This window comes from Python bivittatus, unplaced genomic scaffold, assembly GCF_059951505.1.
Source record: "Python bivittatus isolate LINGU-HERP-01145 unplaced genomic scaffold, Pbiv_v1 ctg000440_np1212, whole genome shotgun sequence".
NCBI classification, from domain to species: Eukaryota; Metazoa; Chordata; class Lepidosauria; order Squamata; family Pythonidae; genus Python; species Python bivittatus.
The window spans coordinates 7,630,159-7,646,266 of NW_028277063.1; the positions used below are offsets into that span (position 1 = coordinate 7,630,159).

General features: G+C 38.3%; 1 protein-coding gene across 1 annotated transcript; it reads right to left on the reverse strand.

Annotated features, from left to right (window-relative positions):
• Positions 1 to 7,192: 7,192 nt before the first annotated feature.
• On the reverse strand, positions 7,193 to 13,219 carry LOC148215733 (vomeronasal type-2 receptor 26-like). The gene is made up of 3 exons (XM_088142431.1): positions 13,193 to 13,219; positions 11,815 to 11,941; positions 7,193 to 8,097 (listed from the first exon to the last, which is right to left on the reverse strand). The coding sequence occupies exons 1-3, from the start codon at positions 13,217 to 13,219 to the stop codon at positions 7,193 to 7,195; spliced, it is 1,059 nt and encodes a 352-aa protein (XP_087998557.1).
• Positions 13,220 to 16,108: the final 2,889 nt, after the last annotated feature.

The window sequence follows — 16,108 nt, forward strand, 5'->3', positions numbered from 1 at the left end:
GGCCAGGATGTGTTGGTAATTCTTAGGCAGTAAACTACAATAGAAAATAAACTCTGTGTGAAAATATTTATAGCTTTGATGAAAGGAAACAAAAGAAGCAAAACCCACCTAGTTTTGCCTCTTCCTTAAAACTGTATTTTTATAATATTTACATAACTGTGGCAAAGTGAGAAGAAATGAGGCATCTACCAAGTTAATTCCCTAATTACTTGATAAAATATCAGGTAGAAAAGTTTGTAGACTCTAGTGTATACCTCTTTAATATTAGACAAATGTCATCCATTTTTCATTTCTTTATGTATAAGAGCTTTATTAAATTTTAATAACACAAAGGTAAAACTAACAAGAGTTAATAATTGAGAAACAGAGTAGAAGAAAAGAAAGTGTTAAAAGAAAGAAGGAAATCATAACTACAGGGTAAAAAAACAATAAAAAAAGAGAAATACAAAAAAAGGAATAACATTCCACTTCTTGTACAGCAAATATAAAAAAAGTATACATTAAACACTTACTCTAAGATTACAACTTAACATCCATTTTTCTATAATCAATTATTTTACTAATCATCAAATCCATGCATCATAATATCATTTCTACTGTTTTCCAGTATAAGTCCAAAAGGGGCTTCCAAGTAGCATTACAATTAGTCAATGTCTTTTCTCTAATCAGACCTGTCAATCACCACCTTAGCTAGCTCCATCAAATTTACCATCCATTCTTGCATTGTAGTTAATATCAAGTCTTTCCATCTTTGTGCATATAAAAGCCTCACTGCACTTACCATACGTAACAACCAAAATTGCATGAGATTTTTCCAGTTGTATATTAATCTTCAAAATCGTAGGAATTAATATGTGTATCTGAGTCCAAAAACTTTTAGCCTAATCTCATATCTACCAAAGATGATAAAAACTCCCTTCTTCTTGATTACATTTCCAACATATATTTGAAGTCTCTTTCTACATTTTGGCAATGGTTTTGGTGACAGATACCATCGATAGATCATTGTATAAACATTCTCTTTAAGATTATAGCATAATGTAGATTTCAACCCTTTCATCCACATATTTTCCCATTGTCCCAACTGTATATTCTATCCAAAATGTTTAGTCCATTTTATCATGCAATCCTTAACTTGTTCATCCTCTGACTCAAATCTCAACAGAAGTTTATATATTTTAGCAATAAGATATTCATCATCAGTACATAACTCTCTTTCAAATACAGTTTTGTCACATTGCAAACCAAAGGCCTTTTTATTAACTTTAATGTTTCTACGATTTGTACATATGAAAGCGATTGGCACATATATTCTTCTGATATCAAACCTTCTCTTGATTTTATTTTGAATTCCCCCTGAAGAAAGTCTAAAATGTCACCAAATCTCAAATCATGTCCTTCTCAGTCCAATGATCCTCTATTTCTCAGTGTCACCCATTCTTTCATCCAAACGAAGCAGCAACCACAAAATACAGTTTCAAATCTGGTAAAGCTAAACCTCCTCTTTCTCCGGCACCTTTTAACAGCTTATATTTAACTCATGGTTTTTTACCTTGCCACAAAAATTTGGATATATCTTTCTGCCATTATTTAAAGAGTAAGTCAGTAGTCACAATCGGCATTGTCTGAAACAAAAACAACATCCTAGGCAGGACGTTCATTTTTCTCACAGAAATTCTACCCCAGAGTGACAGTTGAAGTTTCTCCCATCTTAACATGTCTTTTTTAACTTCATTCCATGTCTTACCTAATTATTCTGAAACAATGTACATTACTTGTCAAATTAATACCCACATGTTTTACTTTTTTCTCAATCTTAAAACCTGTTTTGTTCATCAGTTCTATTTGATCTTGTGTCTTCATATATTTGTTAACATCTTTCTTTTGTTTATTCATCTTAAAGACAGCTAATGCAGCAAACTCTGAATTTTCCCATTAATAATTCTATCCCCCTCAACAGCTCTTCCAACAGCAACACCAAATCATCTCAACACCAAAAGCTCTCAATTTGTATCTCTCTTCTTTAATCGCCACACCCATTGTCCCCTCGTCTTGCCTTATGTCTCTATTCAAAACTTCCAAACCAAGAGAAACAGAAGTGGGGATAGTGGGCATCCTTGTCTTGTTCCGTTTTGGGTCTCACATGGTCTTGTCAAATCCCTTTAACAATAATTTGTGCTTTCTGTAGTGTAAATCAATTTAATCCATTTTATTAAGTTCTTACCAAAATCCATATTTTCTAAAACCTTAAAGAAAAATGGTCATTTAGGGTTATCAAAGCTTTCTCTGTGCCTCAACAAAATCAATGCAGCTTGTTTTTCAGTATGCTGTTCAAAATATTCTATAATGTCCAATACTGTTCTAACATTGTCTTTTAGTTATCTTTTAGGTAAAAATCCACATTTGTCTTCATGAATAAATCTTGTAGAGCTTTTTTCAGTCTATTTTCTACAATTATTGTAAATAACTTGTAGTCACTATTCAGTAATTATTTTCCTTTGTATGTTTTTGTAAAATTTAAACCTTGTCCCTCTTCACATATTAAAGCAATATTAGCTTCTTTCAATGACTTATAATTGTATTATTAGAATATTTCTATAACTTTCTGAAAGGGATTAGATTAGCTGTGTGAGCCAATACGCATACAGCAGAAATGAGGAATATAAAAAGTTAATTCCCTATTCTCTCGACCAAAAGTATCAGTTAGAAAGGTTGCAGACTCCAGGCCATACCTTTGTAATATCTGATCCATTTCTTATTTCTTGAGCGTTTTGATGTGATAGATGGTTTAGCACACTGTGTTATCCTCATTCTTTAATTTCTGCAAAGACCTCTACAATTCTATGGCTAAGATGGTTTCTAAATAAAACTTTCAAACCCTATTTGAAAGTTGTTTCTAAATATTTATTAAGATAAATCAAATGCACAAGTGATTATAGGTTGTGGGGCCATATACTGTTTATGAATGGATGCAAATTCTATCCTCACATTAAAAAGTGATAATCTAACTGGAGAAAAGAAACTTCCTTCAGAATTAATCCCAGTAGGAAGAGATGAAACAGAGATTTCTTCTATGAAAATAAACTATAAATTTAGAGAGTCTTACATACAAGTAGCTTTTGGAAAATGGAGAAAATAGAAAGATCATAGTTACTACTGCAGGAATGTAAAAAGATCCTTACTGAGTCCAGTACTGTGTATAATTAAATCAAGTGGGTTTAAAGTTTTTCTGATACACTTGTAGCCCAATTTTCCTCCATGCAATCATTTTTAATATGATTCAATCTGGATTCAACTCTGGGTTTTAGAACAGGGGGACCTTAAGATGTTTTATGCATGGTATGCAGCAACATGAATAATATCTGAGAAAGAAAAATCATACATAAATACACGTTAGAAATGGCACAAAACAGATGGAAGCTTTTATCACCTGTGCTGGACATGTAAAGAAAAGAAAAAAAACTGTAAAGATATGCATAGTCCAATGCAGAGAATCACAACTTTTCTTATGAGATAATTTTTCTTACTAGATATAATTTTAGGGGGAAAAAAATCAACAAGGAACACCACAATGTATTGTGAAATGTATATGCTTACAGCAGTGAGAATAAATTTTGCCCAGTAGTGAAAGAAATATATAATCCCAACAATAAGTGATTGGAAACCTAAAGATAGAGAAGATGCACAATGGCAAAATTCAATGCATATATTCACAACTGAAACTTATTCAAGCAAGAATTATTCTCATATGGACAATACATCACGCAGTATGGCAAATATAATCATTTACAGTATAATCTGGCTTCTAAGGAGGCTCAAATAGTTATAAACCTTGTAAAGTTGCAAAGGTACAAAAACGGAGAATATGGAAACCCAGTTGATTTTTTCTTTTTCCTTTATATTTTCCCTTGGTTTTTTGGTATTTCAATTGTTGTCAAACTTCCTTTATCTATTTTTTATTTTTATCCTCAACAGTCAAGCTATCTAAACATAAGAGTGTTAATAATCTTCATCAATACCATACAAGTATTACTGCATTGAAACAATATAATGTCTCCCGTTGTGGGGAGACGGGCGGGGACAAGTCTATCAAATAAATAAATAAATAAATAAATAAATAAATAAATAAATAAATAAATAAATAAATAAATGTGTTAAGATTTACAACAACATAATAACGTATGGAAGGAAACAACTGGCACATATAAGATCAAACAAGTCCTTCACATACATAATGAAACCTATAGAGTAAAGAAAGAAAACGTGCAGGAATTAAGTCAAAAAGTGTGATATCAGATGAGGGTGAGAAGAATTGGTATAATATCGAAGTACTCAAAGAACACATGGAAAACTGTGGAAATGTAATTCGACAAATAGGGAGATCATATCCCTTTAACTAGAATTAAGCCTTACTGACTTCAATAATGCACTCAGAGTACACCCAGTCTAAGATGTGGCACATTCACTCTCCACAGTGTCTGCAAGAAGGAGCTCCATTTCTTCGGGGTCTATGATTCTATGAGTACTTTCTACATTAATCAAATTAATCTTTCTTTAGGTTGCAGCTTTGCAACTGCTAAACCTTCTAAGAAAAGATATGAAAGTAAAATTTCTTACACAAGGTCTTCCTTCAAGGATGGTGGGGGCTCTTCTCTGAAACTTATAACGTTCTCCAAAAAAGATACTATGGTTGCTATGCCACCAATTATAACGTCTCCCGATTCATGGTATGTATGCTGTGGCTGATGAGGAGTATGAATTTCACATTTTGCATTATAAGCCTTGCATACTTTAAGAGAGAACAGGGCTATCAACAAATGTAGTAGAAGCACCATCTTCACTGTAAGTGAAATCTTACTTCTGCATTGGGATTCTTATTTAACTGACATGCATTTAATTGACAGAAATGTAATTAGCTTCTTGGGATAAAAAACAAAATTATAACGTCTTATTATAACGTATTATAAAAAATAATAATAGAACCTGCTCATAGGAGTGGGACTTAGAAAAAAAGATCTGAAATATCCATATTTGTGTCTTTAAAAATTGTTCACTTTCTTTTGTATTTGGAAACTGAAAGCCCAAAGGAGATTGAACCAATAGAAGCATTAATTACCAGTTCTGGCATAATCAGCGAGGAAGATATTTACCTCTTCAATCCCCAGAGTATTTGAGAAAAACATGTTTTCTTCACCTTTAAATGAACTTTTCTCTCCAACTTACTTAGAAAGAACACCTGTACACTTGAAATATCCAACAGCAAAAAGAAGATGCTGGAAATACTTAGACCACCATTGCCCAACATGGTTTCCTCGAAATATGAAGGCACTACAGCTTGCAGAAGTCCCAGTCTATGCAAACAATTGGGGAAAGTTATTGTAGCATTAGTGTTCTGGATATGGTCAAATCCAATGCTCCATTTTGGTTTCCATTAAAGACTGTTTGGGGACTGTGTTTTCCTCTTGATTTGTTTTTTTTTTCCCCTTTTCTTTTCACAGAGCAGGGATTCTGTTTGGACAGGATTTCAAAAATAGTAGAGATCCCAGCTTCAGGCTTGCCCAGAACACTGCCATAAATTTCCCAGAATAAAGGATAATCAGTTCGTACATCTTAGGACTGTAGGCTCAACTCTCTTCTTACATGGGACCACCATAAGCACAAGTCACTAGTCTTCAGAGATACAGAAAATAGCTAATCTTTTATCATTCTGGAATGGGGTGGCCTTCCCTGTTTTGCGTCTCACTTCTCTGAGAACAAAAACTTAAAAAGGGAGCTCAATCTCTATCTGTTACATCCATCAGGCCTGCATTCAGAAATCAATAACAATCTATAAAATGAATGTGATGTTAATGAATGTAAAGTTAAAATCCTTTAAAAGCAGATTTTCTTAGTTAAGGATTTGACTTTTGTGTTTAAATGCGTTGGAAATAAGAAGCACAATTCTGTAGAAATAGGAATGGTACTGGGATCCTGGATGCCACTTGGCATTGCTTTTCAGCCCAAGCTGATGGTGAAGAAAAAAGTAGAAGGCAGAGAACCAGTGGCAGACTGGCATTTTGAGGAAGTGAAGCATGAAAAAGGCCTATCTTATTATAATACTAAAAGGACTGTCTGTATTTTGTTTTTTCAAAAAATGTCAAATAGAGTTGAGATCAAGACTGAGCCCCACTCTGCAGGCTAGGTCTGGTTGATTGCCTTACATCTTAGATCCCTACACTCAAGTCTCCTCTTGCATCTGTCCACCAGTATTACAAGTCAGTAGTCCTCAAAGACACCCCAAACAGCGAACCTTTGATCATGCTAGAGTAGGGTGGTCTTCCCTGTTTTCACTTGTGTTCCTCACTTCTTTGAGGAATAGGAACTTAAAAAGGGAACTCAATCTGTATCTATTACATCCATAACCCAGTGGTCACAAATAAATTAATAAATAAATAAAGGCCTATAAAATGAATGTGTTGTTTTAAAGTTAAAACCCATTAAAAGCAGATTTTCTTAGTTAAGGATTTGATTTTTGTCTTTCAATGTGTTGGCAATAAGAATCAGAATTCAATAGAAATAAGCATATTACTGGGATTCAAGGTGCCACTTGGCAAGGAATGTCTATATTTTGGTTTTTAAAATGATGTATAATAGAGTTAAGACCAAGACTGAGCCCCAGTCTCCAGGCTAGGTCTGACTGATTACCTTATTGTCAATATAGAGTTGGGGGCTTCAGCCGCCTAGTAATGGAATGTTGTTTATCATGCCTCTTGAGGCACCTCTTCCATCTCCTCTATGAACCTTTGCCAATCTAGTATCAGGGCTCTGACTGTCTTGTCTATGTCATTTTCTTCTAGAACAACAACCCTGTGAGATAGGTTGAGCTGAGGTCACATGTAGAGAACTAGAAAAATTACGATGTTGAGGGTATTTGATGGCCATTATGTAAACGTGGTTAAAGCCCACTACTGGAAGAAAACATTAGAAAGAAACATTAATTGGCTTTTTGGTATAAAAGGGAGGGAGGGAAGGCTTTAAGATTTTGTTATTGCAGTGTATATAAACCAACAAGCCTTCTACTAAATTTTGTCAAGTCTGTTTCCTGACCATCAACAGCGGAAAGCAAAAACAGAAATGACACTTTTTTATTATTACATTAACAACACACAATTAATACTTCATAAATTACAACAAAGGGCACTCCCTCTTAAACTCATTCCTGTTTTCTATTCATTAGGTGTTCCCTATGGTTAAGATTGGGCTTGAACAAAATAATATAACATTTGGGGGAAAAAATGCAGCCCAACAGACCAGCACTAGAGGCTAAAATGGAAAATACCTCTACTGCTACCGTGTATTTCCCTTTAGTGCTCAGATAGGTTGGAACGAAGGAGAGCCACACGCTGCAGAAGACCAACATGCTGAACGTGATGAACTTGGCTTCATTGAAAGTGTCAGGTAACTTCCTGGCCAAGAACGCAACTATGAAACTAACAACAGCCAAGAAGCCCATATAGGTGAGGACACTATAGAACATGGTCTCAGATCCCTGATTACACTGCAGGACAATTTCTTCAACCACTGAGTGCATGTCAAACTCTGGGAATGGCGGAGAGGTTGCCAGCCATAACATACAAATGGCTGTTTGAAGAAGAGAGCAGGAAATGACCAGGGAGTTGGAGAATCTCTTTCCCACAAACATTCTCATCCTGGATCCTGGTTTGGTGGCCAGGAAAGCCAGAACCACAGTGACTGTTTTTGCCAACACTGAAGAAACAGCCACGGAGAAGGAGATGCCAAAAGCAGTTTGTTGGAGGAGACAGATCACCGTGTTGGGACAGCCAATGAAGAGGAGTGCCGAAAGGAAGCAGAGCAGGAGGGAGGTGAGGAGAACGTAGGTGAGGTCTCGGTTATTGGCTACCACAATGGGAGTGCTGTGTTTCCTCACAAAGATTCCAAGCACAAAGGCTGCGAGCAAGGAAAAGAAAAGAGCAAAGAAGGCTAAACTGATCCCCAGAGGTTCTTCATAGGTCAAAAAGACGACAGTCTTAGGATTGCAGGAATCCTGGTTGGTGCTTGGATAGCTTCCATCTTTGCAATTATAGCATTCATTACTATCTGAAAAAACAAACAGACAAACAATGTGGTCTTCATCATCTAGGATTCAATTTGATATACATAATGAAATGTCAGCAAAAACATTTTCCCAGGATATTTGTGGCCAGAGTCTCAAATCCATATCTTCCAATTTCTGTATCTCTTAAAACACCTAATCACTACCAAAAATTCTAAAGAAAATCTACTAAAAATAGTGATGCCTTCCATATCTAAAGAGAAAGGTGTCAAGTATCTAAGAATGGTTTGCCGTTCTCACTTTTCTGGACTGAACAATGTTTCCTGATCTCAGTGATAAGTAAAGGCAGACCCAAGGTGGAAAGTTTTTATATTTGGGATATAATAGGAATGGCCCATATCCAAGCTTTAGTATTTATATTTTGATTCCCTTCAGCACTTTTAGCTTTATAAAAGGAAAATACCCTGCTTACAAAGAGCCCTGCCACATTGCTGTAGAGTACCCCCATTTCCCCTTCATGGATCACTGCCTTGTAGTGGCGAAGGGGCTTGCATAACTCAGTGAAGCCATGAGCTATACCGTGCAGGGCCACCCAAGACGGACAGGTCATGACAGAGAGTTCTGACAAAATGTGGTCCACTGGAGAAGGAAATGGCAACCCACTCCAGTATCCTTGCCAAGAAAACCCCATGGACAATGTTAAAAGCCTAAAAGATATGATACCGGAAGATGAGCCCCTCAGGTCGGAAGGTGTCCAATATGCTACTGGGGGAGAGTGGAGGGCAATTCCAAGTAGCTCCAGAAAGAGTGAAGCGGCTGGGCCAAAGCCGAAAGGACGTTCAGCTGTGGATGTATCTGGAAGCAAAAAGAAGGTCCGATGCTGTAAAGAACAATATTGTATAGGTACCTGGAATGTAAGATCTATGAACCAAGGCAAGCTGGATGTGGTCAAACATGAGATGACAAGATTGAACATCGACATCTTGGGAATCAGCGAACTGAAATGGACGGGAATGGGTGAATTTAATTCGGGTGACCATTATATCTACTACTGTGGGCAAGAAACCCTTAGAAGAAATGGAGTTGCACTCATAGTCAATAAGAGAGTGGGAAAGGCAGTAATGGGGTACAACCTCAAAAACGACAGAATGATCTCAGTGCGTATCCAAGGCAAACCATTCAATATCACAGTCATCCAGGTCTATGCCCCAACCACTGATGCTGAAGAAGCTGAAGTTGACCGCTTCTATGAAGACCTACAACACCTTCTAGAACTAGCACCAAAAAGATGTCCTTTTCATCATAGGGGATTGGAATGCTAAAGTAGGAAGTCAAGGAGTAATCGGAATAACAGGCAAGTTTGGCCTTGGAGTACAAAATGAAGCAGGGCAAAGGCTAATAGAGTTCTGTCAAGAGAACAAGCTAGTCATAGCAAACACTCTTTTCCAACAACACAAGAGACGACTCTACACATGGACATCACCAGATGGTCAATACCGAAACCAGATTGATTATATACTTTGCAGCCAAAGATGGAGAAGCTCTATACAGACAGCAAAAACAAGACCAGGAGCTGACTGTGGCTCAGATCATGAGCTTCTTACTGCAAAATTTAGGCTTAAATTGAAGAATGTAGGGAAAACCACTAGACCACTCAGGTATGACTTGGATCATATTCCTTGTGAGTACACAGTGAAGGTGATGAATAGATTTAGAGGATTAGATTTGGTAGACAGAGTGCCTGAAGAACTATGGACGGAGGTCCATAACATTGTACAGGAGGCAGCAACTAAAACCATCCCAAAGAAAAAGAAATGCAAGAAAGCAAAATGGCTGTCTGATGAGGCTTTACAAATAGCTGTGGAAAGAAGGAATGCGAAAAGCAAGGGCGAAAGGGAAAGATATAAGCAACTGAATGCAGATTTCCAGAGAATAGCAAGGAGAGATAAGAAGGCCTTCTTAAATGAACAATGCAAAGAAATTGAGGAAAACAATAGAATGGGGAAGACTAGAGATCTCTACATTGGAGATATCAAAGGAACGTTTAGTGCAAAGATGGGCATGATAAAGGACAAAAAAGGCAGGGACCTAACAGAAGCAGAAGAGATTAAGAAGAGGTGGCAAGAATACACAGAAGAACTATACAAGAAAGATCTTAATGTCCCTGATGTCCACGCTGGTGTGATCACTGACCTTGAGCCAGACATCCTAGAGAGTGAAGTCAAGTGGGCCTTAGGAAGCATTGCTAACAACAAAGCTAGTGGAGATGACAGTATTCCAGCTGAGTTATTTAAAATACTAAAAGATGATGGTGTTAAAGTGCTGCACTCAATATGCCAGCAAGTTTGGAAAACGCAACAGTGGCCACGGGATTGGAAAAGGTCAGTTTATGTTCCAATTCCAAAGAAGGGCAACGCCAAAGAATGCTCAAACTATCGCACAATTGCACTCATTTCACATGCTAGCAAGGTTATGCTCAAAATCCTACAAGCTAGGCTTCAGCAATACATGAACCGAGAACTACTGGATGTACAAGCTGGGTTTCGAAGAGGCAGAGGAACTAGAGATCAAATCACCAACATTCGCTGGATCATGGAGAAAGCACGAGAGTTCCAGAAAAATATCTACTTCTGCTTCATTGACTATGCAAAAGCCTTTGATTGTGTGGATCACAACAAACTGTGGCAAATTCTTAAAGAGATGGGAGTACCAGACCACCTTACCTGTCTCCTGAGAAATCTGTATGCGGGCCAAGAAGCAACAGTCAGAACTGGTCATGGAACAACCGATTGGTTCAAAATAGGGAAAGGTGTACGACAAGGCTGTATACTGTCACCCTGCTTATTTAACCTATATGCAGAGTACATCATGAGAAATGCCAGGCTGGAAGAATCACAAGCCGGAATTAAGATTGCAGGGAGAATCATCAACAACCTCAGATATGCGGACGATACCACCCTAATGGCAGAAAGTGAAGAAGAACTAAAGAGCCTCTTGATGAGGGTGAAAGAGGAGAGTGCAAAAGCTGGCTTGAAACTCAACATTAAAAAAACTAAGATCATGGCATCTGGACCCATCAATTCCTGGCAAATAGAAGGGGTAGAAATGGAAGCAGTAACAGACTTCATTTATTTGGGCTCCAAGATCACCGCAGACGGAGACTGCAGCCATGAAATTAAAAGACACTTGCTCCTTGGGAGGAAAGCTATGGCAAGCCTAGATAGCATATTAAAAAGCAGAGACGTCACCTTGCCGACAAAGATCCGCATAGTCAAAGCTATGGTTTTTCCAGTAGTAATGTATGGCTGTGAGAGCTGGACCATAAAAAAGGCTGAGCGCCGAAGAATTGATGCCTTTGAACTGTGGTGCTGGAGAAGACTCTTGAGAGTCCCCTGGACTGCTAGGAGGTCAAACCAGTCAATCTTAAAGGAAATCAACCCTGATTGCTCATTGGAAGGATCGATAATGAAGCTCAAGCTTAGATATTTTGGTCACCTAATGCGAAGAGAGATCTCTTTGGAGAAGACCCTGATGCTGGGAAAGATTGAAGGCAAAAGGAGAAGAGGACGGCAGAGGATGAGATGGTTAGATAGCATCACTGAAGCAATGAGCATGAAACTGAGCAAACTCAGGGAGGCAGTGAAGGACAGGAAGGCCTGGCGCAATATGGTTCATGGGGTCACGAAGAGTCGGACATGACTTAACAACTAAACAACAACACCCCCATTTTCCTTGCTAATTCCAAGCAGCAATTTTCTTACCCTCCTTCTCTGAAATCTTCCCATCTGCGCACGGGACACAGTCATAGCAGCAAAAGGGTTCCCCTTCCTTCGCTTTCTTGCTGGAACCAGGATGGCAACTCTCACTGCATACTGAAAGAGGCTGAGACTAATCCAGCAAGGAGAAAAAACAGTGGCACTCTTGAGTGTATGACTTGGCATAGTTTAGATACCCTTTTTATTCATGTAAGAATGGGCTCCATTGCATGCACTTAAACAGGCGCTACAAATTCTCTATATTGAAAGAATCGATATTGTACATAGGATTTTAGAAAGCTATTCAGGAAATGCATTGCTTATTCATTGGTCAACACTGGATGACAGTAGATGTTGAAATCCCACTGGCTCAAAGGAGAACAATCGGAAGACTTTGCCATTTATATAGTTGTGCCGTATCATGACAGATGATCAGTTCTTCTTAGTCAGAAGCAATATGTCATCATGGTTAGTGCTCTGGAAACAACATTTTTACTCTGAAAGACCATAAATAAAATAAAAATAACATTTTACAGTACAGTGTTAAGTTTATACATTGAGAAGGAGAGGATATGTTGAAGTAATGTGTGGAGCCTAATCTTACCAGAATTGTTGTTGTTGTTGTTGTTGATTGCACAGTCAGAGGGTCGTTTAGACTGGATGTGGCATTTTTATTCACCTATTGAGTGGGATAGGGAGATGTTATTGTTTGTTGTTGTTAAAGGTATTGTGGCAGGATATAAGCTGTTCAAAGTAAAGATGCCTTTGGCAATTGACTGATGGAGATTTTGTTAATGCTGATGGTCTTCAAGTGGTGCTCCAGATGTTTTGGGATTCTGCCTACGGTGCCTATAAATATCGATACTACCTTTCCTTTTTATTTGCCACACTCATTCTACTTCTATTTGCAGGTGTTTATATTTTGTGATTTTCTCCAGTTCTTTCTCTTCTACTCTGCTGTCTCCAGGCATTGCAATGTCCACTATCCAGACTTTCTGGTCTTTCTTATTAACAACTGTTAACCCCGGGTGTTGTGTGGCAGGTGCTTGTCTGTTTGAATTCTAATGTTCCAGAGCGTTTTAGCTACTACATTTTCTATTACTTTGTTTTGTGGTCCTAGTTCTTGCAGGCAAATGGTATTGCTTGCAGATATTCCAATGCCCCATTGTTGCCACTTTGTCATGCCACTGTTTGTAGTTAGTCTATGCGATCTTCTTTGCTGTCTGTTGCTGTCTTCTCAATTTTGGCTTTGTGTGCATTTGTTGTTAAGACTTGGTCTTATGGAGCCAGAATTAGCCCCTCTGTCTCTTTCTTCAACTTTCTTGCTCTTAGCCATTGCCAGGTCTTGTTGTTATCTGCTTTGTCTGCTGGCTTTTTTGTGTACTGGCAATCCAATACTTTTCCTTGCCATGTCGCTTTCCTATTGTTCACTTGGTCTTTCTTATAGGCCGGTTTGGTTTATTTGGTATTCAGTAAACCTTCATGGCATACTAGCTTCAGTGCATCTTCCCCAGGGTCCTTCAAATATTCTTCTGTTGCCCTTTTTTCTCCTTTAGCTCTCTGGTGTACTTGCAACATTCCATGCCCACCAATCCTCCTTGATAAGTAGAGTTTGTCAGCATCACTGTGTGGCTGAAGGGCATGATTCACTGTCATTATTTTTCTGGTCTTCCTATCCAGGGCTTTTAATTCAGCTTGAGTCCAGTGCACTATTCCCGCTGTATATCTAATTGCCCAGGTGTTAATCACTTTGATGGTATTTCTGCCATTGAGTTTGGACTTTAAGATCTTCTTCACTCTTCTAATGTCTAAACTACTTCTTGACTTCAGTGTGCTTGATTTTGTCATCCTGAAGGATGCCTAGGTATTTGTAGTGATCTTCTTCATCCAGATTCTTGATGTGATTTCCACTAAGCATCTTGATTCTTTCAGTTCTCACTAATTTTCCCTGTTGATGGTCAGGGTGGCACATTTGTCCAGTCCAAGCCCCATTGCAGTATCTTGGCTGTATTGAGCAACAATTCCATTTCAGATAGTGTTTTTTTTTTTTAAATACAGCTTCTGATCGTCCATGTAAAGGAAGTGGGATAACGTTGAGGATGCTTTTGATGCTTGATAGCCATGGCCTGACTTGTTCAGTACTGTTGACAGAGGTATCAGTGCAATGGCAAACTGTAGAGTTAATAGTGAGTCTCCTTGTAAAATTCCTCTCTTGAAGTTAACCTCCTCCACTCTATCACCATTGACCAGCAACTGTGTCTTCTATTGTGCCATTCTTTGTCAAAGCTTTTGATGTTTCTATTGATTCCTGTTATTTCTAGGCACTTGAATACTCAGGCATGTCACAGGGAATTGACACCCCTCTTGTAATCAGTCCAAGCTACCTTCAGGTTGGTCTTCCTTCTCTTGCAGTTTTCCAAAATCATCTTGTCAATTAGGAGCTGATCATTTTTCCTTCTGCTGTTTGGGCGGTTTCCTTTCTGCTCATACGGAAAGAGCTGGTTTTCAACTAGGTGCTGTTAGACCGCATCAGCTACCACACAGGTTAGCAATTGAAAGTTGTTGGCAAGGACATAATTGGCCTGGATCTGCCTGGTGCTTCCCTTTTGCTGGATCTTTCATTATCAGGTAAGTTTTGCCAGATGTTTATTTATTTATTTACCATATTTATATAGCCGCCCATCTCACACAAAGTGATTCTGTTAACCAATTGTCAATTCAGTTCCTGGCAGTATGTTCTTAAGCTGCTTGGCAGTGAGTGGGTGCGGAGCAGTCAGATGTTCAACCAAAACCCATGCAGTTCAAATTCGCCTGGTGCTGACCAATTCTTGTTCTTCTATGCCCTTTTCTCCATCATTTCTGCTGTTATTACAAGTTCTTTCATTTCAGCTTCTTTTTTATTCTTATCTCCCTCCTTTATCAAGGCTGCATTCTTCTTGCATTTCTTTGGGTTATCCCATAGCTGCACCTAGAACTGCACCGTTACTTCCTTGCCAGGTGTTGACTAGTTCACTGCAGTATCTTTATCAATGGATTGGTAGCAACGTTTCTGATTTGACTGAAATTTGAGATTCTGCCTGTAGTGTGCAATTCGATTTTCATATCTACCAGTCTTCTTGCCTTAGGCCAACTAGATCTTCTTGGCTATGTCTGTTATTTGCTGCTTTATTATTTCCAGTGCTTCCTTGATCTTCCTTGTTTCTAGGTGATATTTCTTGATCAACCATTCTTTGGTCTTTTTGTTCTTCAGCTTCTTTTCTTTCATCTGTTCTAGCTTGCTTAGCATGCTGATCTTATTTTCCAACCTGATCTTCCATTTTGGTGGTGCACTGTTTTGCTTTTTTTCTTGTTTCTTGATTTTGCATCCAAGGTATTCAGCTATAGCTGCAGCTGTACTGTACATCAGTTAGTTAGTTTCTTGCAGTGATCTGATGCTTATATTCATTTTACAGTATTGGCATCATTTACTACTTGTGCTAGCTGTTACTTTGTAACAAACTTCAAGGCAGGCAACCTTATTCTGTTGTTTTTGTGCTGTTCTGAATGCTCAGTTATTCTTTGTTTCAGTTCCTCTTGTTATTTAATTAGAGGGCTTTGTTGTTTCTGAGGAGAAGGCCCTGCTGCCTGAACTACTTCTGCAAGGCTTCGATTTCTTTGCCCTGTGTAGACCTTTGCAATTCTTCCAATTCCACTTCTGTGAATGCTTCATTTGGTGTTATACATTGACATTGGTCTGCTAGCCTCTCTTCTTTTATTTCTGTTTCTGGATGTTGTTCTTTCCAGAAGTGGTGCATTCTTTTCTGATATCCTTTTCTCTTTGGACCTTTATTTATAATGGCAGATCATTACTTCTTTGTTTTTAGTTTTTGTATATTTGCAACAGGTAAACAACTTTTCTTCCAGTAGTTCTTCAGGTGCTGGCCCTCGTTGTTCAGCTAACCATCCTGAGTCCTGTAACCCACTTGTCAACAGATGTAGAGGAACCAGAAAACCTAGCACAGTCCTTGCTGACCCAGGCAATGACCAATCTGGTATGGGTTTCTGTAAATTACATCACAATATATTGTTTATGGGAGAGAAACGTTTTGTCGGGCTCTTCTGATGAGACTTGTCTAGTATGGATGAACCTTTGTCATAGCTCTCATCCTCCTTGGAGCATCCAAGCCCCCCAACCACATCAAGATAGCGCCCCACTGGGGGATGATCATGATGATGATATTTGCATTATGATTGGTCACACAGTCAGCCAGATATTTAGACTGGATTTGACATTTTTATCCACATGTCGAATCCTTCCCAA